This window comes from Polypterus senegalus, chromosome 13 (assembly GCF_016835505.1).
Source record: "Polypterus senegalus isolate Bchr_013 chromosome 13, ASM1683550v1, whole genome shotgun sequence".
NCBI classification, from domain to species: Eukaryota; Metazoa; Chordata; class Cladistia; order Polypteriformes; family Polypteridae; genus Polypterus; species Polypterus senegalus.
This window is the reverse complement of record NC_053166.1, coordinates 114,967,439-114,994,938: the sequence shown is the minus strand read 5'-3', so window position 1 is coordinate 114,994,938 and position 27,500 is coordinate 114,967,439. Positions and strand designations below refer to the sequence as shown.

The window sequence follows — 27,500 nt, the reverse complement described above, 5'->3', positions numbered from 1 at the left end:
GAAGGGAAGTTCTTCTTTTGCAATATTGTAGGCAACGTTAAACTTAATTATCATCTCGGCCTCGTCTGATGATCTGTTTGCTGCTGCCTTGCGCTGAAAGGGGAGAGGGGACACTTGAGCAGTGCATTTATCGCGGCATGTAATGTGTTTTATAGATGCATTGTGCTTTTTCAGCGTTTCAATTCTAAATGTATTAGAACCAGTCACAAATGCACTACTGCCGGCCATGGTCTTCCCACACTCTTTACAGTAAATACAGTGCATTATATTATCGGTTTTACTGTATCTTAGCCAGGGAAACTGGTCAAGCCACTCTTTCCGAAATGTATACACTTTACCCCTTTTAATTTTAGTGGGCTCGGACTCGATCTTATGTGGCTCATTATCTAATGCCATCTCCGGATCAGGGCTTGCTATAACTTGGGAGGTTGATGGCTCCGTGTCAGAGCATTGGTTATGATTTTCGGACAGATCAGGCCCTAACTTAACATTCTTAACGAAAAAGCTGTCAATCGTTCTTTTCATCTTCTCTCATAATCCGCGGCTACATCCACTGTTTACCTGATGGGCTACTCGCCTCTCTTTGTCTGACTGCATCACATGCATTTTCAAACGTACACACACTTACAGGAATATCTGGACCACGGGCAATCAGAGGGGGATCCGCCCTTCACTATCTCTGATTGGTTTAGACCACGATATGGGCCTAATGTGTGTCTGTTGTTGAACAACAGGGAGACTTTAAGAGTCACGGAGATTCGTTTTTTTTCCCCTTCGAACAGCTGGTTGCAACGGTGCAACCTTTGAGTTTTTTTGGTTGCACTCTAGAGCCCTGATATATATATATATATATTATATATATATATATAAAAAGATGAGGAGGGAAAAATGTCAGTGGCCTCCACCTGTTAAACCATTTCTGTTTTGGGGATCATCTCATTGTTGCCCCTCTAGTGCATCTGTTGTTAATTTCATTAACACCACAGCAGCTGAAACTGATTAACAACCCCCTCTGCTACTTAACTGACCAGATTAATATCCCATAAGTTTCATTGACTTTATGCTATACTCTGATTAAAAAGTGTTCCTTTAATTCTTTTGAACAGTATATACAGTTTCTTATTCTTTTGCATGTTTGTCACACAAAATGTTTTTGATCATCAAACACATTTAACCATTAGTCAAATATAACACAAGTAAACACAAAATGCAGTTTTTAAATGATGGCTTTTATTATTTACGGAGAAAAAAAATCCAAACCTACATGGCCCTATATGAAAATGTAATTGCCCCCTTGTTAAAAAATAACCTAAATGTGGTGTATCACACCTGAGTTCAATTTCCGTAGCCACCCCCAGGCCTGATTACTGCCACACCTGTTTCAGCAGCTAAAATGTATATGGATCACCTCTCGGTAGTAGATCCCTTTTGAAAGGTGCTACACGACGGCTGTGGCATAAAAATTACATTTTCTATGTGAACGTTTAAATTTCTGCCTCTGGTAATGTGCCTTACCGGCATTACCACCAATTAAAGAAAATTTGTTTTGTGTTCTCTGCAGTGGTAAGAGAGAAAGGCTTTGGTTTGGGATAAAAGGAAAAAAGGTGTAAAGAAAGGAAAGTTGCCTTTTTCTTTTATATAGTATGGAGAGATGTGTTCGCTGACTTTATGATCGCCTTTTGGGGACAGTCGCGGTGGGTCTTGTGTAGACTGGTGAGACATCCCTGCCATTAAATCGGCTGTGATGGCACTGTCAGTCCTCCACTCGTGTGCGTGTCTTCATAATCCGAGCTGACAACCTCATAATCGTATACGTGCAAAAGTGAGTGGGAATCGCCTTAATATTAGTTTGCCGCGGTGTAGAAAAGGGGTCTCGTGTTTGCACTTGTCTGGGTTATAGCTCAGGGGAAGGATGAAAAAAAATTAAAAGTGCTCACTTTGACATAAGGCAGAAGCGCAGTCAGCATCTCAAATCCCGGCACAGCTATGCGCGTGCGCCAGCTGCTCGACTTTTGCTGGGCAGGGGACCCCAGTTTTTGCAGACACGTTCACAATATCAAAAGTCTCAGCGCTCTTTGGAGGTCATTTTATATATATATATATATATATATATATATATATATATATATATATATATATATATATATATATATATATATATATATATATATATATATATAAAATACTACCAGAGGAGAAGTAGTGTGTTAAAGAAGTAATGAAAAGAAAAGGAAACATTTTAATAATAACGTAACATGATTGATATTGTCATGAGTGTTGCTGTCATATATATGTCTGCCTAAATAAGTCACCCTCATTTCACTCTTACTTTTTTACCATTCATTTAATCATGGCTAGTGGCGGAAAAATTATAAAATGGAAGGAGGATTACACTGAGTATGGCTTTACCAAAACAATTATTGATGGCGAATTGATTATTCATAAAGCTTCAATTGGTGATCTGTTTTTCTGTGTTAACCTCATATTTTTTCATACTTCTTCTCAAACCAAGGTGGTGCAAGGGTAAAATGAATAGGGGTGCGCTGATCAAAGTAATCGGTGTACCAGGAAATCATTCACTGACAAAAGTCCCCCTTTGCTTGTAATGCAAAGTGTGATTAAATGCATTATTTTTTAACGAGTTATGGAGCACATGCATCGAAGCTTCTCAGCTGTGCTTGTGCTAAGAAAAGGAAAGATTTTAAAAATAACGTAACACGATTGTCAATGTAACCTTTTGTAAGTAGTGCCTGGAGGATTCAGTGTGGAGAAACTCTAGAGACAGCGTGTGTATTAAGTTGTGGATTTTTCTGTGAGTATTTGGTGGCAGCGTGACGAAGTTGCTTCGAAAGACGGCGTTAGCCGCTGAGCTCAGCTCAGAGCGAAATTAGGTAAATGGGAGGGGAGATGATGACGCGAGTCCCCCGCCCGCCATAACTGTCAATCCCCCACAAACACAGTCTCTCGGAATTTGCATAAGCACACCCCTTCACCTGCAATTTTTACTTTGTTACAAAATGATCAAAACTCTCGCTTATATCCTGCGTCCTCTCATTAAACTTGTATCCCGCATTACCCGTGGGCATGAGAAACGCCAGCGGCAGCCTGTCTATGAACTTAATTTAAAGTTTAGGTTTACACCGTGCTTTCTTTCCAAAGTAGCAGCACTCATGAATATGGTAGTATATGTCACTCGCTCGCTTCTTATTGTTTCGCTGCCTTCTCAATTATATAATGTATGTTTTCTTCAGTGCTTTTTGGAAGTCTTCCTGGTTTTCTACGCACTGCATTGACAGTCAGTTCACGTGATTACGTGGGAGGCGTGATGATGTCACACGAAACTCCACCCCCCCACGGCTTTCGAGCTCAACTCCATTACAGTAAATGGAGAAAAATACCTTCCAGTTATGACCATTACACATAGAATTTCGAAATGAAACCTACCCAACTTTTGTAAGCAAGCTGTAAGAAATGAGCCTGCCAAATTTCAGCCTTCTACCCACACGGGAACTTGGAGAATTAGTGATGAGCCAGTCAGTCAGTCAGTCAGTGAGGGCTTTGCCTTTTATTAGTATAGATTTAAAAGCCCTACTGTAGGTTTGTTTATTCGTGATTGCAGGTTGATATTTAAACTGAAAATTTAAATTAAACTCATTTTATTACTATTAGCAAATTAACTTTGCAACATTCCTCAAGCTGCAGCTTTGGACTAGATACTTACGTATGTACAATAGCACTTGCTTTTAATCTAGTGCAAGGTCACACTATCAATAGCCCATTCTGGAAGTATTAGGCACAAGGAAGGAATAAACCTTGAATGGGATTGAAGACATTTTATACATTTATACAAAATTTTATAAATAGTAGTGGTGTACTATACCTCATGCTCTAGGAACAATGCTTTCTGTTGCCCTTGGGACCAGTATTCCAATGCATAAGCGAGGAGCTTCATAGACAGAGTGTTCACACGTAGAAAGTTTCCAACAAACACCACTCTGTTTATTTTCTAAAATGACAAACAGACCAACTGACATATTTGGAAATAATCTTTTGCATTGTACCATACTGGCAATTTAGGAAATTCATTTTGCTGTATGAATAAAGTAGAGTCCCATTAAATGCATGGTTTTGTTTATGGTATTCTTTTGTATCTACAAAAAAAAAAAAGAAAAAAAAAAGAAAGAAAAAAATGGGTACAAGACTTCAACTTTTTAAAAAAATGTGAACAGCAAAAAGAGATGTGGCCCAAATCTGCATGTCAGTGTTGACATAACATTTTCCCTTAAAGCTTCTCCATTTACAAACAAAAAACTATTACTTCTGCAAGATACTTACAGTAGACTTAGAAAGCATTCAAACCCTCAATTCATACTAAAAAGTACTGAAGTAAGAGTCTCAAAATTTATATAACAAATGTTTAAGTATGTTTTCACTCATATAAAATGTAACACAGCATTTCTGGCTGTGATGGAATCTATCCATCAGCATCAGGTAAAACAAAGGAAGCAAACCAAGACTTGATGCTTCTTTATCCTAAGATCCACTTATACATGCATCCATCTATAGGGCTAATTTGGAATCGCCAATGAAACTAATGTGTTCTTTTTTGGGAAGAAAACCACAGTTACCAGAGAAATCCCCAACCAAGAACAGAAAGAATGTGGAACACAAACAGCAAACCTAAAATGCTGAGGTCTGCATATAGGCAGCATGTAAAGAAAATGGACTTAAGAAAATTACCTTTTAAATTAAGTTGTTTAAGCTGATTCTTTAGAAATGCTGTCTGTTTGCAAACTCAGTATTCTATGTTGATACTGCAGCAAAATGTAAAAAAATGTTAATCCCCTCCCCCATCACAATGTACTGGAAGCACCTGATCTGGTTCAGAGAAGGTTAACTGTACCTGTAGTTAATAAGCCTCATTCAAATTTATGGATTACCTTTTCAAATGTTTCCAGTTCCAAAAAGTGAAATCAATATGATTTAAAGAAGTACATTTGTATCTTTAACTTTGCGTTTTAATGGTTTCTTCTAAATGGTGTATACATTATTGTCATGAAGAAAGCAACTGAAACAATGCCAGGTCTCTTTGCTTTCATAGCCCTGTACAATGCTGCTTGATTCTCAAGCCACAAGGCAGCACTGTAAAGAAGCCAAAAGCAGAAAGAGAAAAACTGCCACAAAGCCTTAAACATATGATCAACACACCACCTGATGAAAGTAGGGATGCACTCATGTAGGTTTACCAAGAATAATACTGATTGTTGACTGATTTCCCATCATTCTGGCTAAAAGAGGTGATTCAGACTTGAAAGGAAATTTGGCAGCATTTAAATACTATACATTCCTTGATAACTATACATACCTACAAGTAGTGATGTCACAATACAAGAGTTTTTGTATTTGATACCGACACCAGTAAAATTTTACAATACTCAACCATAGCAAAAACTCCATTCGATGGCTTTTTATTAAAGTACCTCTACTACAGAAGTAAATAATATTGTGCCTTTTTCTGCAATACAATATTAAATTATAATTACTAATAGTAGCTTTAAAGTACTGGTATATCCTTTAAATAATCATGGAATTAACATTTAAGTAAGCAAGTGTTGATTAGATTAAACTGATTATCACTGTACAGGTACAAGAAAATGCAGTTTAGCATCTCACCAAAAAGTGAAAATAGTAGAATGAAATATTATATACATATTGTGATGGACGGCCGGCAGCTCAACCCAGCTGGGACACCCAAAGGTTGGAAGGATGTGGGAAGGCAACTACTTTTGGACATTGCCTCCCGCAAAATGCTAGATAGCAGCGGTGCCCCGGATTCCGGCAGGGCATCCTGGGACTTGGAGTTTGGTTACTCAGCTCTGTTGGGTACCGTGGGTGCCACCAGGGGGAACTGTGAGAGGACCGGTGGAGCCATGCCTCATCAATAGCCCGGAAGTACTCCCAAGTCAGAAGGACAGAAGCCCCATAGTACTTCTGGGCTGAAGAAAAATCGCCAGTTCTTCATTAGTCACAGAAGTGCTAGTCGGGTGGAGGTGGACAAAGTTTGCTGGGAGGTGTGGAGGAGAGTTGGAGAGAGAATTGTATTGTATTTGTGATACTTTAGCTGAGCATGATTATTGTGGCTGTGGTGCTTAAGGCACTGTCGCATTGAATGAAAAGTATTAAAATACTTCTTGGGACTTTTACTCAGTGTCCAGACCATCTGTCTGTTGTTGTCTGGAGGTGGAAGGAACCTTTTGAGGAGCTCCTGAACCCAATGGATATGCCCTCTGTGGAGCGGGCAAAGCCAGAAGCTGATGAGGGAATCAATGCCCATTTCCCAGAGGGAGGTTTCTGAGGTCTTTAAGCAACTCTGCAATGGCAAGGACCTGGGGGTGGATAAGATCTGCCCAGAAATGCTGAAGACTCTGGACATGCCTTTTTTATGTTGCATGGTCATCAGGAGCTGTGTCTCTGGAGTGGCAGACCAGGGTGATTGTATTTTTAAAAAAGGAGATCAGGAGGGTGTGCTCCAACTACTGGGGAAAAATCACGCTTCTCAGTCCAGGCCATGGAATGGTGGACCAGCTCTTTACCCTCATTAGGATTCTGGATAGGACATGAGAGTATGCCTTACCCTCAGTCTACATGTGTTTTCTGGACTTAGAGAAGGCATATGACCATGTTCCTCGAAGGATCCTTTGGGGGTTGCTGGGAGAGTATAGAGGTCCCGGGGCCCTTAAGGGTTTTATGGTCCCTGTGTATATTAATAACCTGGATGAAAAAGGTGGAGGGAGACCATCATATAAAAACTTAAAACACAAAATCACAACTAAACCTTCATTACCCTTCATTCTTAATACTGAAACTGTCATTCCACACCTCATTCACAGCACACATCTTTGCAATCCAGCCAATGTTGTTAGTGATGGTAACCAGGGTAGCTCTTGCCAGGTCCTCTTTACTCACAGTTTCTCGCTTCTCTTTATGGATCATGTTTCCAAAGCTGAAAGGCACAATGGTTAAATACAGGTTAAAGTACATAGTTTAATGCTTCTAAGTCAGTGTCAAGTGGCATTGTACATTCATGGCTTATAAACCAAGAAATGTAGATCAGATGATATTTCCTTTAGAAGACTGGTATACCTACACAACTCAGACTTAAATATGGAAAACACACCTTGAACATGATCCTACACATTACAAGAAATGTGGTTTCAACACTGAAGAGAGAGAGAGATGGACTTTAGTAAAATTCTGGGCAACTTGTGGATTGTCTTACTATCCTATATACCAGACTAGAACATTTTATGTAGATTGTATCCCATAAAAGGTAAATAAGAATTCTGGGGAAAGACACCTAACTGTAATCCTCAAAATAGGTTTTAATTCTTGAAAATGACATACTGCATGTTATGGTAAATGATGAAAAAAGTTCTAAGTTTCAAATTTTTCAAATTTTTTCTGTGCTGCTATCAGTAGTGACCATATAATATTATACAGTATATGATTGCATGAATCATTTATTTTTAGCACTAACAATAATTTGTTTTTATCTGCATGCCATGCTGATCAGAGACGAAAAAAAAGTTCTGTTATAACTCTTCATCCATCTATTCTTTGTTAAGGAAAAGTGTCTTTGAAGAGTCACAGTAAGCCTTAGTCTGGTAATGCAAAAAACAATTCTTGACTAGGCAGAAAGTCTATCAAAGAGCACACACAACAATGCACACACAAAAGGCACATTTTGAATTAACAATTGAAATTACATGGAGATCTTTGGGATGTAAAATAAAAATCAAATAACCAGACACATACAAAGTCAACATTTACTGAGCACACATACTTCACTCAGAAGTGTGACATTGCAGGGAATCAAATGCTCACTTGCACTATGCTTGGGTACAGAAATTTCTGCATTTGGAGAATTTTAGATAAAATATGTATATATATTTAATGAAGGTTAAATTGTCCAGCCACTCAAGACAAGTGCTCTAACTGCATGAGAAAAAGACGTAAACAGAACTTCTATATGTTCCTTTTTCAAAAATCTGCATTTTCTGTTTCTCTGACTCTTAACATTAATGGCTCAGCAATGTTCATACTACCAGAGAAAAAGCAAATATTGATTATCTTAAGAATTTTAAAAAGTCTGCACTTTAATCAGTTTCTTCAGCAAAACAGATTGCCAAAGATAATTGGCTAAAGAATCCTTCATACAGAACATTTATCCAACCAGAGGAGTAGTCCTAGTAAAGGGACAGAATATCACCAGTGTTGGAGCTTATTACAGTCTGGAAATCAGCTACACAAACAACAACACAGAAGATGGAACAATTATAGATGAAAGCTTCAGCATCTCTAATTGGCATTAATTCACTTCTTTCCAATTTTATTACATAAGAAAGGAGTACTCTGACATCACATCACTTAGGACATAAAAACTATCACATAGAAGTTGACTTGTGTTCTGTAAGTCTTAGTATCACTCCAAAGAAACTGTACTATTCAGCAATGCTGGCATATACTACCAATGGTTACAAGTAAAAGATGTTAACAATATGTTGAAAAGGGGAGACAAAGACATTAATTAGATTATACCTCAGATAATATATAATATAATCAGATTATATGGCCTCACTAACATATCTAAAGAAGGATTTACAGTTGTGCTTGAAAGTTTGTGAACCCTTCATAATTTACTATATTTCTGCATAAATATGACCTAAAACATCATCAGATTTTCACTCAAGTCCTAAAAGTAGATAAAGAGAAACCAGTTAAACAAATAAGACAAAAATATTATACTTGGTCATTTATTTATTAAGGAAAATGATCGAAAATTACATATTTGTGAGTGGCAAAAGTATGTGAACCTTTGCTTTCAGTATCTGGTGTGACCCCCTTTGCAGCAATAACTGCAACTAAACATTTCCAGTAACTTTTGATCATTCCTGCACACCGGCTTGGAGGAATTTTAGCCCACTACTCTGTACAGAACAGCTTCAACTCTGGGATGCTGGTGCGTTTCCTCACATTAACTGCTCGCTTCAGGTCTTTCCACAACATTTCGATTGGATTAAGGTCAGGACTTTGACTTGGCCATTCCAAAACATTAACTTTATTCTTCTTTAACCATTCTTTGGTAGAACGACTTGTGTGCTTAGGGTCGTTGTCTTGCTGCATGACCAACCTTCTCTTGAGATTCAGTTCATGGACAGATGACCTAACATTTTCCTTTAGAATTCTCTGACAGAATTCAGAAGTCATTGTTCCATCAATGAAGGCAAGATGTCCTGGCCAAGATACAGCAAAACGGGTCCAAACAATGATACTACCTCCACCATGTTTCACAGATGGGATATGATTCTTATGCTGGAATGCAGCGCTTTCCTTTCTCCAAACATAAGGCTTTTGATTTAAACTGAAAAGTTCTATTTTGGTCTCATCCGTCCACAAAACATTCTTCCAATACCCTTCTGGTTTGTCCACATGATCTTTAGACGAGCAGCAATGTTTTTTTCGGGGAATGCACACCATTGTTGTTCAGTGTTCTCCTAATGGTGGACTCATGTACATGAACATTAGCCAATGTGAGAGAGGCCTTCAGTTGCTTAGAAGTTAGGGTCCTTTGTGACCTCGCTGACTATTACACGCCTTGCTCTTGGAGTGATCTTTATTGGTCGACCCCTCCTGGGGAGGGTAACAATGGTCTTGAATTTCCTTCATTTGTACACAATCTGTCTGACTGTGGACTGGTGGAGTCCAAACTCTTTAGAGATGGTTTTGTAACCTTTTCCAGCCTGATGAGCATCAACAACTCTTTTTCTGAGATCCTCAGAAATCTCCTTTGTTCGTGCCATGATACACTTCCACAAACATGTGTTGAGAAGAACAGACTTTGATAGATCCCTGTTCTTTAAATAACAAAGGGTGGCCACTCACCCCTGATTGTCATCCCATTGATTGAAAACACCCGACTCTAATTTTACCTTCAAACTAACTGCTAATCCTTGAGGTTCACATACTTTTGCCACTTACAAATATGTAATAGTCGATCATTTTCATCAATAAATAAATGACCAAGTATAACATTTTTGTCTCATTTTTTAACTGTTTTCTCTTTATCTACTTTTAGGACTTGAGTGAAAATCTGATGTTGTTTTATTTAGGTCATATTTATGCAGAAATATAGAAAATTCTAAAGGGCTCACAAACTTACAAGCACAACTGTATTTTCAAGCAAACTAAGTAATATAAATTCTTTTGCACACAACATTTCTAAATACAAATGTATTTGGCTACCATCTTAGGCTGGGTTTATACTTCATGCGATGTGATGCATGCTCCAGCGGACGCTCCTGCTATGCAAGCGTTTTTACTTGCGCGCGTACTTTATGTAAATCTTGAGGAACCCACCAGGTGGCAGTGCGAGATATTATCACGGTGAGAACAGGTTCGGCTTCGCTGTTTTGCGAATTGCCTGGAACACACATTTAATTCCAATGACACCTTACCGCAATATCCCTGAAAAGGATGTTTAATGATTAAATCCATCAATCCAGGGATGTGTCTTTTCCAGCAAACACTTTCATGATGAAATGCATTAAAAATATGTATGTTACATTTTACAGATAAATTGTTAACTTTGTTTAAATAATGTATATTGCTAATAGTTACACATATGGGGTGGCACAGTGGGAGAGCGGTAGCGCTGGGAGTCACGTCCCTCGTGATCCCTGCCTAGAGTTTGTATGTTCCTGGTGGGTTTCCACAGTGTGCTCAGTTTTCCATCCAAAGACATGAAGGCTTGGGGATTTGGTGACGCTACAATGATGCCAGTGTATGTGTGTGCTTGTGTTCACCTTGCGATGAGCCGATGTTCCGTCCAGAGATTTTGTTTCTGTCTTGCACTGATACTGCTGGAATGGGCACATCCCCAAATTGATGGATGTAATCATTAAACATCTTTTTTAGAGATATTGTGGCAAGGTGTCCTCGGAATTTAATAGATATTTTGGACACACACATGCGTTGCATCACGTGAAGTATAAACCTGGCCTTAGGCGCCTTACTTTTCAGCTGATGATCTTGATTAAGGCTTATTTTTGGGGTAGAGCTTATATTACAGAGCAGCATAAAAAAAATCATAGTAGAGCTTTTTTTTTCAAGAGTAGGTCTCATTTTCGGGGAAACACGGCAGAACCCCTCTAAGTGTCTCCTGGTGCCTGTGCACCCCTGAAACTTCCTTTGTACTTAAAAGATAAGGTTTCAAAGGTAGACCCCCTGCTGCCTACACTATAAGGCAAGGATGGCCAACTCTAAACCTGGACAGCCGCAGTGGCTGCAGGTTGTTGTTCCAATACAGCTGCTTAATTAGAAGCTAATCCTCGCCAATAACAGATCTTATTTAATTTCACAGCTTGTTAGTGTTTTAACTCTACCATGTCAGTTCATTCTTAAACCCATAAATTTTTTTCCTTTCAATGATATGTTTCATCCAAGTGATTTTAAGCCTAAAACAGATCAGTAATTTTCAGTTCTTCACTTTCGCTTAAAATTTCCTTCTGAATACTTATTTAAACCAAATAGTGAATGATGAATACAAATATGTAGGAATGGATACAAGCTATAGTCATATGAAAAAGTTTGGGATCCCCTCCTAATTCTTTGGATTTTTGTTTATCATTGGCTGAGCTTTCAAAGTAGCAACTTCCTTTTAATATATGGCATGCCTTATGTAAACAGTAGTATTTCAGCAGTGACATTAAGTTTATTGGATTAACAGAAAATATGTAATATGCATCCTAACAAAATTAGACCGGTGTATAAATTTGGGCACAGCAACAGAGATATTACATCAATACTTAGTTGAGCCTCCTTTTGCAAATATAACAGCCTCTAGACACCTCCTTTAGCCTTTGATGAGTGTCTGGATTCTGGATGGAGGTATTTTTAACCATTCTTCCATACAAAATCTCTCCAGTTCAGTTAAATTTGATGGCTGCCGAGCAGGGACTGCCTGCTTCAAATCATCCCATAGATTTTTGATGATATTCAAGTCAGGGGACTGTGACGGCCATTTCAGAACATTGTACTTCTCCCTCTGCATGAATGCCTTTGTAGATTTCGAACTGTGTTTTGGGTCATTGTCTTGTTGGAATATCCAACCCCTGCGTAACTTCAACTTTGTGACTGATGCTTGTTCATATTGGGTTGAATTCATCCGACCCTCAACTATGACAAGGGCCCCAGTCCCTGAACTAGCCCCACCGCATGATGGAACCTTCACCAAATTTGACAGTAGGTAGCAGGTGTTTTTCTTGGAATGTGGTGTTCTTCTTCCACCATGCAAAGGACTTTGTTATGACCAGATAACTCAATTTTTGTCTCATCAGTCCAAAGCACTTTGCTCCAAAATGAATCTGGCTTGTCTAAATGAGCATTTGCATACAACAAGCGAATCAGTTTGTGGCGTGAATGCAGAAAGGGCTTCTTTCTCATCACCCTGCCATACAGGTGTTCTTTGTGTAAATTGCATTGAATTGTAGAATGATGTACAGATACACCATCTGCAACAAAATGTTCTTGCAGGTCTTTGGAGGTGATCTGTGGGTTGTCTGTAACCATTCTCACAATCCGGCGCATATGCTGTACCTGTATTTTTCTTGGCCTGCCAGACCTAGGTTTAATAGCAACTATGTCTGTGGCCTTCCATTTCCTGATTACATTCCTTACAGTTGAAACTGACAGTTTAAACCTCTGAGATAGCTTTTTGTAGCCTTCCCCTAAATCATGATACTGAACAATTGTTGTTTTAAGATCTTCTGAGAGTTGCTTTGAGGATCCCATGCTGTCACTCTTCAGAGGAGAGTCAAAGGGAAGCACAACTTGCAATTGATAACCTTAAATACCTTTTCTCATGATTGGACACACCTGTCTATGAAGTTCAAGGCTTAATGAGCTAATCCAACCAATTTGGTGTTGCAAGTAATCAGTATTGAGCAGTTACATGTATTCAAATCAGCAAAATTACAAAGGTACCCACATTTTTGCACAGCCAGTTTTTCACATTTGATTTAATTTCATACAACTAAATACTGCTTCACTAAAAATCTTTGTTCGGAAAACACCCCAGTAATCAGATGATCCTAGGAAATGAAAGACATACCACTGTTATCTTTTTTTGTTGAAAGTAAATTATTATGCAGGCTGAGAGGTGTTCCCAAACTTTTTCATATGACTGTACATGTAGAATTGCTGGTTCTTTTGTCATATGCATGTTATTGCTAATAAGGAGTGTTTAAAACAATGAATTCAGCTATTTAAGACTAAAACAAGCAATTAAGGGTTCAAAATCTTAATAAGTAAGACAACTAGAATGAACCAGAAAAATGTCACATGAGGAACAAGTGCTTCATCAGCAATGAATGAGTCCTCATAAAGAAATGGGGTTGGAACAAAAACATGAAGCCAAAGTGGCCCTTCGGGACAGACATTATTCAGCCCTGATTTAAAGGGTCTTAGTCTTAAATAGCAAATAAATTTAATAAAGTTAATTAGTAGCAAAAACTAGTCAAGAATTAAGAAATTTGTTAGAATGAAAACCTGTAGCCACAGTGGCTCACCAGGATCAGAGCTAGTCACCTCTGCTATAAGGAACAAAACAGTCCCATATGTTTCCATCAGCTATAGTGTGTTCTATAGTGGCAGGGAGGTGTTGCCACCACTGTATTTCCTTTCTTATGGAAGATCATCAGGTAACCCTGGGAACTGGATGGTTTACTGTCAATTAATGTTCTATGAAACTTTCTCTTCTTTGTAAATGTACCTATGCTCATTGTCTTATTGGGCCACCCAGCCCACACAACAGTATATTACTACATAATTGCGCCTGCACATGCACACTAGAAGAAACTACAACAAGGACTCACTCTTGCTCTCTTTGTACCACGAAGGGTTTTAGGGAAATCATTCTTGTCCTGGTCCCACCTTGTGTTGCACTAAACCCCAGCAAACTCTTGCAACACCTGACTACAAGTAAATGCAAGCTTCTTTGAGCACACCTGGGTAAATGCCATCTAGTCTTGGAGATTTATTGGATCTTGCCATTTTTAACTGTCGCAGTAATTCTACAATAATTCAAATATCTCAATTAAAAAATCTCAAGAATGTTTAAACTTTCATTCAATTACACACATTTCTAGGACATACAGATCATCTTAAATGGTGATTTCTTTCTCAGAAATCTCACATCTTGTCTGTAAGTCTAAGCCATCCACCTGTCAACTGGACCCCCCTCCCCCCCTTACAGTTATAGTCAAAGCCTGCATCTCCTCCCTGGTACCCCTTATCTCTAATATAATCCACTCTTCTCTCACAACTGGTACTGTTCCTTCATCTTTTAAAACTGCTGCAACAATCCCAATACTGAAAAAACCTGGTTTCTGATCTGAATAATTTCTGTAATTTTAGTCCTATATCTAATCTACCTTTCAAGAATTTTGGAAATGAAGAAGTAGTGGCTATTCAATTTCATTCTCACTTATCTCAAAATAATCTGTATGAACAGTTCCAGTCTGGTTTTCATCCTCTCCATAGTACAGAAACGGCACTTATAAAAATGACTAATGACCTCCTTATGGCAGCTGCTTCTGGTTTAATTACTATTCTCATCCCCCTTGATCCGAGTGTAGCCTTTGACACTATTGACACTACTCTTCTTAATAGATTATCTTCGATTTGCATTACCCACACTCCACTAGATTGGTTCAGATCCTACCTCACAGGCCGCATTCAGTTTGCTCAGCTTAAAACATTCACATCCCAACCCCACCGCTGTTACTTCAGGTGTGCCCCAGAGATCTGTCCTGGAGCCCCTCCTTTTCATTATTTACTTCCTTCCCCTTGGCAATATCTTTCGTAAATATAACATTAGCTTCCACTGTTATGCTGATGACACCCAGCTCTATCTCACTAGAAAACCTACTGCTTCCTTTCCACCCTCCTCACTTACTGATTGCATAGCAGAATTCAAATCCTGGATTTCTTCGAATTTTCTTAAATTAAATAGTGATAAAACTGCTGTTCTCCTCATCGGTACAAAATCAACATTATCCAAAACTGATCATTTTTTTATTTGTTATTGATAATTCCTCTGTCTCCCCTTTCCTACAGGTTAAGAGTCTGGGTGTCATCCTTGACAGTTACTTTATCCTTTCAGTCCCACATCAATAACATCTCCCGGTCTACGTATTTCCACTTGCGTAACATTAATCATATTCGCCCCTCCCTCACTCCCCACACCACTGCTATCCTTGTTCAAAGCCTTGTCACTTTTTGTCTGCGGTATTACAATACCCTTTTCTTTGGTCTTTCTCGCAAATCTCTTTATAAGCTTTAACTGGTCCAGAATTCAGCTGCCTGTATCATTACTTGAACCCCCTCTATTCACCATATCACCAATCTCCATGTTGCCATTCCCTCCCGTATCCCAAGATCCTCTTTCTCCATCCACTTGACTGTCCCCTTCGTCCGTCTTACCACTATGCGGAGCAGAGCATTCAGTTGCTCTGCTTCCCTGCTTTGAAACTCACTACCACTTGAGCTTAGAAATATTAAATCATTTTCACTTTTCTAATCTAAACTTAAAACTCATTTGTTTAAGACTGCTTTTTTTCTCTTTGCTTACAATTGCTCTGTCTGATTTTAACTTTTGTTTATAATCTGTGTTTTGTCTATTGTTCGGTGTCCTTGAGTGTTTAGAAAGGTGCCTACAAATAAATAAAATGTATTATTATTATTATTATTATTTTAACCTGGCCTGACATGAATGAGCATAGGTGTGCATTTGAAAGTGTCCTGCAATGGAATGACAACTAAAAAACTTTAGTTGATCCCAGTGGCACCCCGTGGCTTCTTTAATCAATAGCCACAATGTCAGACTAAAGCTTGTTTTTCGACTTAATACAAACATGGCTAATATTTTTAGCAATACATTTGCAAGTTAAACAATTTAGTGGATCACACACCAATTATGGCAAATTGTCTAATTTAGCTTGCAATATCCACTATGTATTCAAAATGGATTTAGTTATGACATAATCCATTACTAGCACATACTGCATATATAACAAGAATTCCTCATCCAGTTCTTATCAGACAGGTTGCATCTACTGATCACATCCCTCCATAATCTGCGATACTGAAAAGCTAACATTTGCACTAGAGATAAAAGTATTGTCAGAGTCAGTCTGCTTTTATCGTATGCATCCAACTCACCACCTCTAAAGGCAGAATATTCTATTTAGACATTGAGGAAAATCACTCACCAACTGAGCAACACTGCAGCACCAGAAGGAACAATCCTGTCTTTTCTCTTCCCTCTGTACATTTCAGACTATAAAATATAAAACTAGGTCATGTCACAGGCATATATTCACAGATGATTCTGCACTTATGAGGTTTATTGATCAAGGGGGTGAGGGGTGAGGCAGAGTATAGGGTTCAGATGGAGAACTTGGTATCTTGGTGCAGAAAGAACTGCCTGTGACTTAACATCAGCAAAACAAATGAACTGGCTATTGACTCTCACTGCCTCAGGGAGTGGATGTAGAGGTGTTGCATTCCTACAAATACTTGGTGTCCACACCAATGACAGCTTGGACTGGTCTAAAAACACAGAAAAACTATAAGAAATGGCAAAGCAGACTCTTCATCATAGGAGACTGAATTCGTTTATTGTGGGTAGTGACATCCTTCACATATTGTACAACTCTTTGATGGCCAGTGTAATTTTGTATGCTGGTGTGCTGGTAATTTTACTTCAACAGTGGCCCACCAAATCAACATGCTAATTAAAAGGGCAGTCTCATTTATGGGATACATTCTGAATCCAACTGAGCTAGTAGCAAAGCAGAGAGTTAAAACAAAACTGAGTGCCACTATGAACAATGCTGCAGATCCTCATTTCTGATACACTAACATTGAGTAGTTTGAACCAACAAATCTGGCAGAAATGTGTCAGGAAACGCCCCGGGAATCGTTAATATCAACAGCAATACACTCGTATAATGCCTCACTGTGACTGTAATGGCTAAGTCAGAAGTTTTCTTCTTTTAAGTCAGTCTTGTGTATGTCCATACCCCAGTGAGTGAACATATGTATTTATTCATGTATTTATAGCTTCTGAAAAAAAGCCAAATTTCCCCTGGGGATAAATACATTTCTATCTGATTCAAACTTCAAATGCAGAACACTTTGTTAGGAGCTTGTGAATATGCCCACACCTGACTAAGAACTCTTTACTGAGACAGCCCCAGAGTAGGAAAGGGTCTACCTGTTTTCATAGGCTAAAGGAAGAGTTGGAAAGAAAGGCATGGCCTAAGCTAAATTGAATTTAAAAGAACACATTTCCTAATAAAATGCAATACTAAATGACTGAAATGTTTGCTTAATTGGTTCTCTGCTTTGTCAAAAGCATTTCTATATTAAAGCATTCTGAGTAGAACTGAATCGGAATCCAAGTGCTACATTATATGCTGTGCCACAGAGGTGCTTTGCTGTTTTTAAAATTTATGTGTTGATATTTTTGATAGTTAAATCATCATTTATTCGCAAAAACAATGTATGATTAATTAAAAATGGCTTAATTTACCATTAAGCAAATTAAAGAAGTTTGGCTGGTAACACAAGGACTATTATATAACAAAATATATCCTTATCACATAACTTCTAACACTGTATACAAACTGACATAAATTTTAATGAGAAAATTTGTGCATTTGTTAGTTTTGTACTAGTGTAATAAACCTTTTAATGTGTACTATAATCCAGTCTAGTTTTGAAGGTCCCTAAAGTCCCAATCTCTACAACACTACTTAATAACTTATTCCATGTGTGTGAAGTTTGTCCTAAACAAGTTTTCAATTGTGTTTTCCATTGTATCCACATTTTTGACAGCAAATGCAATTTGAAGTAACAGATCCATAGAACGAGATCGCGAATACAAGCGGCTGAAATGAGTTTCCTCTGCAGGGTGTCTGGGCTTTCCCTTAAAGATAGGGTGAGAAGCTCAGTCATCCGGGAGGGGCTCAGAGTAGAGCCACTGCTCCTCCGCATCAAGAGAAGTCAGATGAGGTGGTTCGGGCATCTGATCAGGATGCCTCCTGGATGCCTCCCTGGCAAGGTGTTCCGGGCACGTCCAACCAGGAGGAGGCCCCGGGAAAGACCCAGGACATGCTGGAGGGATTATGTCGCCCGGCTGGCCTGGGAACGCCTCGGGATTACCCCGGAAGAGCTAGAAGAAGTGGCTGGGGAGAGGGAAGTCTGGGCATCCCTGCTCAAGCTGCTACCTCCGCGACCCAACCTCGGATAAGCGTAGGAAGAAGATGGATGGATGGATGTATGGATGGATGGGATCCATAGTACTAATTTCATACATAGTTTTAAACACTTTTGCCATGTCACCTCTTAATCTCCATTTCTTTAAACTAGAAAAGTTTAATTCCTTCAGTTATTCCTCTTAGCTGATACCTCTCAGTCCCAGAATCAACCTAGTTGTTCTTCTTTGGACACTCTCTAGCGCTGCTATATCTTTTTCTAACATGGAAAACAAACTTTACATCCCTGGTGTGTTTATACAGCTTAATCATACCCTCAACTTGAAATGTACTCTACACATTGTGCTATATAACTTAACATCCTATTAGCTTTCTTGTACTCTGAATGCAGACAATTATGAGCCCACTAGGACTTCTAGCTACTTCTCAAAAGGTATACTTTCAGGTTTCAAACCTAACATTTTGTATTCAGTCTAACATTTTTACTTCCTTTGTGTAATAAGTTGCATTTACTTACATTAATCTTATTCTGCCACAAATCTGACAAAGCATTAATTGCATCTAACATTAAACATGTAATCATAAAATAAGTACTTAACTCAATAACAAAAATAATGTAAACTCCACACAAACAAAATAAAAAAAAAATTAATGGCAGATCTTAAACTTAAACAATGACCTTCAACCTGAACTTTTAACAACATACTACTTGTGCAAGTACAACTTGAATTTGAACACCATCCTAAAAGGCAATTTAAAAAGAATGTATTAAGCATCTTGTTAATTCTCAGATTGGTATAGTATATAAAACATAGACATGTTAAAGTATAACTAAACAATTGGAACAACTTTGCACTGCTAAAGAATCATTTAATTAAAAGTATAAGCATCTCTTAAATGGCCATACAATAATATTGCGTTAAAACTGCGCAAATACCATCCACAACTGTTCATCATCATCAACGACTTGATAATTATAGTCTACACAAGTGTTTTTCAACTATTGCACTATGAAACTAGTATAGTGCCCCTGGGTCCTAACCTGTGGGAAACACACTCCTCTGGTGGTCGAGACCTGTCAGAGAAGAACAGGTCTACCTGGAGAAGCTGACATAAAAGCAGCTCCACAATCTCTGTTTTGCGGAAAAAGTACTCAGAGTGCACTGTAGCTGCTAGGAGACGTGTTGGAGGTCCAGCTGCCAGGGTACGTGTTCACCAGTGACTCTCACAGAGCCAAGGGACAGTGGGCATATGAGTGCTCGGTAAGTGCTGTGTCTGCAAGTGCCATTCTTCATAACTAATTTTTTGACAGCATCTCCAGTAGTCAAGACCCTCTGGACAGTTTAGCATGTGTATGACACTTAATGTTTTTGCAGTTGGTAGAATCGTGGTGTGCCTTGGGACTTTCTGGGTTACAAAAAGTGTGCCACCACATGAAGAATGGGTAGAAAATGCTGCTGTACACCTTTGCTTCTAGCAAGTAAAAAGTTCTCCGTAGCAACTATCTCACCAAAAAACTGACACTGTGCATTGCTTGGGTGGTTATGTTACGTTCTTTGCATAAATTTCCGAAGATTCTGCAAACTGGAATAATGGGAATGGATAATCATTATAGTTCTATTTCATAGAATTTTGCTATTATATTAGGGTAGTCGACACTGCAAGTTACATGACAGTCTGGAAAGTTAAATAGAGAGGTACTAAGGACTTATTTTGGTTTTAGTACCAAGCAAAGATAAATTATTTTGTACTTGGGTGGTATGAAATTGATTCAATTTTATTTTAAAAATGGGAAGTGAAAAAAAAGCACAAATATCTTTTCTCTTTTTTTTTTTCCATTTCTCTAGCATTGCACCAGGACTTTAAGACTCTTAAAATAGAGCAGTAGCAAAAGGCAATTTGAAATGGCCATATTCTGTACATTTGTCTCTTAGATGTACAACATGCTTTCAGTTTATCAACTGGAAAATGGCAACTTTGTTAATGTGTGGAATCAAAAGGCATTCTAAAGCAGATATAGAACATCCTCACAACTACAGTAGATTTACATTCTGCAAATGCAGTAAAATAAATGCTATAATAAAAACTGCATAGGAAAAAGGTATCAAATATAACAGGGAAAGAATGGCAATGCTCATTGTTCTACTGCTGGCAGTAAATAGGATGAAGCCCAATAGGTGGCATGTGTCTAACTGTATATTACAAATGACAGAAAATTAATGATACTATACATCAAAATGTTACTCATAGTGTAAGGAGGTATACAATTTAAAAAGTAATGCCCCTGTAATGAGTACAGATTCCACAGAATCTCTAAAGCAAACACCTTTGAAATTTCTGTTATAAATGTGAAATTTTCACTCTCGCTGAGCTGTGAGAAAAGTAATGCAAGAAGGTGGCAATCTGTAAGAACAGAACAATAAGACAAAGACATCATTTTAACAAAAATATAAATTTGTTGTGATTTCTAATTTAAATGCTTAAGAACTGTAACATTTAAATTAGAATAATATGATTTTAATTAAGAGCAGTATTTCTGAGCAAGGTATAATGAGTGAGGGATGCAAAAAATAAAGTTGACTATTAAATTATAAAATATGCATTACTTTCATGGGAAGAAATGCTGGCAACAGATAATTTACTGTTCTCACTAGCATGACACATTGTCCATTACAAACACTGCCAATGACTCTAAAATCATAATAAAAAAAAATAATAATAGTGCACTAGTGTTACAAAGTTTGGGATCTGTCAGAAATATTTGTTGTTGATAGAAATTGATAGTTTTCATTAAAATGATTTACAAGTACAGTCAAAACATTAGTAATTGTGATAATGACTATTACAGCTTGAAATGACTGATTTTTAATTTAATATTCATATATGACTGCAAACCCTATTTTCAGCAGCCTGTGACAGGACAGAAAAAATAACTATTTGATAATTGTGATTTGGGAGCCTAATGCAGCGAATATTGGGACAGTTCTTTCAGGCAGGGATTTTGGTTGATTAAAGCAGGACTGACCCATCACCTCAGGCCTTACTCATCACTCTCTGGCAGAGGCCATGAGTGAATAGAGCATGTGCAGAAAAAGATGTTGTTATTTGGGTTTTAGAAGAGCAAGGTCCATATGTAACATAGCCTTATAATATAGGTTACTGAAGAAGTGTAAATATATGATATACACACACAGGTCCAAGTATGTCCTGCATTTATGTAAAGAACACAATCCTGCTGGAAACACAGCCATTACCCTGATGTCCTAATGGTAAACTCTTAGACCCTCCTTAATTAATCATGCTAAGTGGTAATTAAAGAAAATTTTGTAACTGAGTTAGCACCTTTAAAAGTTATTTTTATGTCCGATATAGCAAGTAAATTGTCTTACAGTGTTTCAAATAATACATCCGGTAATTCAGTTATAAAAATATGTTTAAATTATTTTGTCTGTCAGTACCAAGAAATCAGGGTTCATTTTAGAGGGAAAATGTCATTTTCACAATAATACCCTAAACTGTCTAACAACATATTATGATAAATATTTTAAGACATGAATGCAAGTGTCTGCAAACCATTCAGAATTTTCTGAAAAAATGTGAGTTACAAGAAATTTGGTATTTTTCAAGTCAAAGTTATTTCTTCACAATGGTGCTGTATATTAGTTTGCCAAATGAAACTGAAGTTCTGAAGTTAAGCATAATTTACTAATTTTAAAAATTAACTAGCCTATTCTTTCTTTTATAATGGAGCTGAAGGGTTCCAATGCAATGAAAAGCCTTACAACATACCAAATACTTCAATTTTTCAACCCAGATATGTTAGAATATTGATCCCTGTCTTGACATTACAATCATATTGCAAAACAGCATGTCCATGTCATTTTAAGGAGGGGGGAAAAAACAAAGCAAACACACTGCAGTCAGCCATTTTAAAAGAAAACCAGCTGTCGCCTCACTTTGCTAAGTTAATCTTCATCTGTGGCATTGCAACACTCTTCAGGGTCAGGGGAGTAGATTCACTTAATTAACAAAGCCATTATTGACATTGAATGTTGATGTCCAGATATGAATTACTGCTTCAGTTCTGTAGACAACTAGACAATAACAACTAAAAAAAGTCATACAATCACTTCTACTGTATTTTGTCACTATACAGAACTTTTCCTTCTTTACTTCGCAAAAATACTGCCTGCTGTCGCTGGATTGTTAAAACACATATGTATGACAGTGTATTGAGCTGGCATGAAGCCAGGTCATGAAGAGGAGTATTTTTCTGTTTTTGCAGTGGAGGACCTGCCAGAGATGGTTGTGGCACCTAAGCTTTTTAATAATACAGAACTCTAACAGCACACGCAAACTCCAAAACAACCCAACATCCTATTGATAAAGAAATTGTGCAAAATTTGAATTGCATAGTGTGGAGGACCAAGCAGACAAATAAATAAATAAAGTACTGGCAATTATGTTTTCCACTTCAAGCACTGCAAATATTATTTAATCAAGTGACAAGAACTCAGCAGATGTTATATGCATCCATTCCACTTATCCAGGTCAAGGTTGTGGGGCAGCTAAAGCCTATTCCAGCAAGCATCGGACACAAGGCAGGAACACTACCCAAACGGAAGCAGTCCATCACAGGGCAATCATAAACAAACATAAGCACTTTAGGGCGAGTTTAGCAACGCCAATAAACTAAACTTCAGTATGATTAAACATAAGTGAAATTCAGTAAAGATATTTTATCATAGGCATTGGGGTTGTGATTCTTGCTTCACAGTGTCAGGTCCTAAAAGGGGGTTGTAAGGTCTTTCTGTGTATTTATGGATTGATTGGCATAAGTGTCAGTGAACATTATGCTCAGGTCTGTTATTACCATATTGTCAACAAGAATAACTTAATATGCATTTTTAAAAAAATGCTTAATGTCATTTCAATCCGCTCTGTTGAACGTTTTCATTTTCTGTATTTTTTTTTTTTTTGATTGTGTATACGCAAGACAAACCACGGATACAGCGGAGTTGAGGTGGTCGGCATCGAGTAGCCACCCACGATGGCATCTGCAAGCAGAAAACAAGCAAGAAATGTATGTTTGCTTCACAAAAACAGTACCAAAAATATGTGATAAAATAATTATTTCTAGCAGGGATGCGGAAATCCAATGCACGACTTGTCCGACACGGGTAAATTGACTGTCGGACAAGCGTTTATTTCTGGTTTCAGTTGTCCGCGGACAAGTGCAATTTTCTGGACAAAAAAGAATTACATGTGCTGTGCGGGGCAGATTTTTACCACTACTTTCAAATTTTAAAAATTTGTGTATGTACTTCGTGCAGAAACAGTCTACTTCATGTTCTTTATGTCTCAAATTGGTCTTCAATATTGTTTACAAAATGACAGTTGATTTTTCAAAGGGGAAGCACTCTTACAGTCTTACATAAGTATTTTACCCTACTATTTACACGCTCGGAGATGCCGTCATTGTTTTTCATGCCGACATTACGATGTAATCTGATGATTTTTCAGTATAATCAATAACTTTTATATATTACTGATAAAATTCATTGTTTCTACATTAAAATGCGGTCATTTTACTTACATTGCAAATGTTTTCACCACATAAAGCTTGTTAGGCAGTTAATCTTTCCTTAAATTTGCGATTTCGCGTAGGTTGTGATATATTGAGGAGTTAAGAAATTTATTGCGTGACAACATAAACTTTGATGAGCTGTCTATAGATAATTTTTGATTAGAGAATTTTTCATATAAAACAAGTTGGTTTCGCGCTGTCAGTTTATTAAAAATAAAGAAGAAAACATTCTAACGGTTTCCAAATGTTATGAAATATCTATAAAAATCTTCACTTAGATGTGATTATTTCCCCCCACCCCGACATCGGTAATATTTACTTCTTTGAAAATGTACCATCTTGTGGAATTTGCGGAAGAGTCTCTGAAGAATGTTAGTATGCTGATCTCACTGTTTCTTACAGTTTCTCTTTCCACAGCTACTTGTGAGAGATTATTCTCCAATATGAATTTAGTAAAGAGTTCTCGAAGAACCCGCCTGACTCAGGAAAACCTTCAAAACCAGATGCGCATTATTGTTGATGGCGAACCTTTATTAAAGTTTAACCCACTACCAGCTGTGGAATTCTGGCTGTCATATGGCAACAGGCACATCACTCATAAAAAAACATAAACAATCAACAGCATCCACTTCTGCAGGACCATCAGTCCAGGAACCATGCAGTTCAGCTCAAGCAGAAATGAACAGCATTCAGCCCATGCTGTCTGAGATGGTAAAGATTCTTGGGGGAGAAGATGTTGCAAGACAAAGGCTGAAGAACATGGCAGAAAATGAATCAGGACAGTGTTCTGTTATGTAACTGTGATATGTGAAACAGAACTAGTATAGCTATAATGAAGGCATTTTTTATTAATGAGTTAAAATGATAAGGGAATCTTTTATATAATGTTCTAGAGCAAGGTGGCAAAATACTACTCCCTGAAATAACTTTTCTCAGTTTTAAAATGGAAGGCAGTTTTGGTATCAATAAAAGAGTTCAGCAAAAATAAACTGTTTTTCACTTTTGTTATTTGTTTATGGGCAAGTGAATTTAACTGGAGGACAAGTGGATTTTCTAAGTTTACTTGTCCGTGGACAAGTAGAAAAAAAAATTGATTTCCACACCCCTGTAGTAGTTACCTTCCATTATCACAATGATATTTCATAAATATGGAAGGCATGCTTTCTTAGTTTGAAACATTTGCTTCTTGAAAGTCTGCATATTTGATAAGTTTTGAGGCTTTTTCTTTGGTCTAGAGTCCATGGTACCCTAAAAGCCATATTGTAAACAGCAAGAACAGGCAAGGTATTTTTAGAACACAATTAGAACAATTTCAATTAATATATACCACAATTGAGAAGAAATAACAGACTTAAACATACAAACCTTATCCTTTAAGTCATAACATCAGATAATTTAATCAGACTTCCTTTATCACACACAGAACTGTACATATTTTTATTTATTTATTGAAAACTTGCAATGGCCAAGGATAGAAAAAGTAGTCAAACTCCTTCAGTGCCAGCTTATTTATATTACATATTGTGAAAATGAAGCACACACATCTACTCAAAATTGCATAATTAAATATTTTGAATTAAAAAAAAAAACAAACAAAAACACATTTTGTTACCTAGATGCAACAGCCCATCCTGGTAAATCAAACCGTTCATAGTCACCACCATAAATATCTTGAACCAGCTTGTCTGCATTTCTGCTATCACCTCTTGATGCCATTTCAAGAGCTTCATCAAAGTTGTCACATCCAGTCAGCAAACTACACAGTCCTAAGAATGTTCCACCACCTAGACTAAAAAAGGAAAAATGTAAGCAAACTGAAGCATCCTCTATGGTTTCAATGGTTGTTGTAATTTGCTGTTGATATCAGGTACTCATTTTTCAGAGTGTAGAATTTCAAAATTATTCAATATCCATATAGCTGTCATTTGTCCCTTACGAGACAAATAAAGTCTTCATTTAAAAATTCAAATAAGTTCAAAACTAGAAGTGCCTAAAACTGTGTAGATAATTAAATCAAGTAAGGTGTAAGAATTTGTCAAATGAATAATTATCTAATGCTATATTTTGAGCTGCAATTATATGCTGACAGAACTATGTTAACATAAAATTCAGAAATTCGGATATTACACATACTTGATCACAGAAGTTTTTGTATATTCTCTAAGAGAGTGAAATTAGAAAAGAAGAAGAAGTGAGACCTGAAGAAATAATTTGGAACTAATAAGATTGTGCTGACCAAACTTCCATTTGATTAGGAGAGAATTGCTTACTCCTCTCTTAGACCACATGATTTGTTTGATATTTATGGGATTATAATTAGCAGTCTGAAGAGCATCCATCAGAATCAGTTTGTCATATTTTTTGATGAAAAAAAATAACTTGCTTCACTACAATTCAAGTTGTTACACTTTCTGTCATGGATTAAAAACAACCATTTAGACTGAACAACTATACTGTAATGAAGAACTGAAAAAGGCTCATTTGCTCATAAGGTTGAAAATGTCATAGCTACCGGAATATGCAATGCTAAACTATAATAAACAGATAATGAATTATAACATCGGTTTCAAAATGCCTGCAGAAATTTCAAGTAAAACACAAATTAGTGGATAATGGCATTTAAAAATTATTTGTGATGTTTCACTCAGTTTGAAGCAGAAAACTAGAAGTGACATCATTATCATGCCACTCTTCACACACAATTAGCTCAGTCTGCTCCATGCCACAGAATAACACAGAAGAGAAAGCATTCACAGAAATTCAAATAAAGAAGAGCTGCTAATCATCTCTGTTAATGACAACAGTGGCTTGTCTGTAATATATATAATAAAAAAATGTTAAAACAATTCATGTCTCTCTATCATATAAAAAAAAAACAAAAAAAAAAAAAACATCTTGGTGAGGCATACTAGGGCAATGAGACGTGATCTTCTTGGAAGACAATTTGAAGTCCCAGCTCTTAAAACAACAAAAAGCAATAAGCAAAACATGCAGCTTGCCAGCAGATGATCCAACCGCTTCTTCTTAGCGTGCGTTCAGCCACCCAAAGTCCCCCTCCCATTACAAAGTGAGCGGCAGAGACACAAAGTGGAAAAAGGACAGCTGCTATACAGGCTTTAAATGATCGGCCAGCAAGACAAGCAGAACAGGCAGCATGCCAAAAGCAGAAAGACAGCAGATGATCCGACGGCATCTCCTTAGTGTGCGTTCAGCCGCACCCCCTTCACAATGCGAGCAGCATTATATGTCCTGTGAGAAAGAGATGTAACCATGCCCGGGGCTGGAAATAAAGGACAAGTATTGTTTTTACAAAAGTTTTAAAGTAAAAGTGAAAATAATGCATATATAACAACTCCCATGAAAATAACAATCTCTTTAAATTGTATATCCGGTAAACCAAACACGGGGGTGGGCGAGCGAAGCCAAGTACTTTTAAAAGTACTAGTACTTTTAAAAGCATCTTAAGTTTTTGTGTTTGTGTGTTTGAGAAAGGTGCTACTGTAAATGCAGAGTTTCCCTAATTTAGAGAATAGAAAGAAACACATGATAGATACAGAAGATAAATTTAATTCCTA

The 27,500-nt window shown here is 37.4% G+C and overlaps 1 protein-coding gene across 2 annotated transcripts in view; it reads right to left on the bottom strand.

Annotated features, from left to right (window-relative positions):
- LOC120541978 (pantothenate kinase 3) overlaps positions 1-27,500 on the bottom strand; it is an 86,699-nt gene that overhangs the window by 10,974 nt on the left and 48,225 nt on the right. The window contains exons 4-6 of one of the 2 annotated variants that reach the window (XM_039774019.1): positions 25,538-25,714; positions 6,880-7,003; positions 3,881-4,006 (exon numbers count right to left, since the gene is read on the bottom strand). In XM_039774019.1, the coding sequence (XP_039629953.1) occupies positions 3,881-4,006; positions 6,880-7,003; positions 25,538-25,714 (427 nt within the window). The other variant, XM_039774020.1, reaches the window with a different exon arrangement.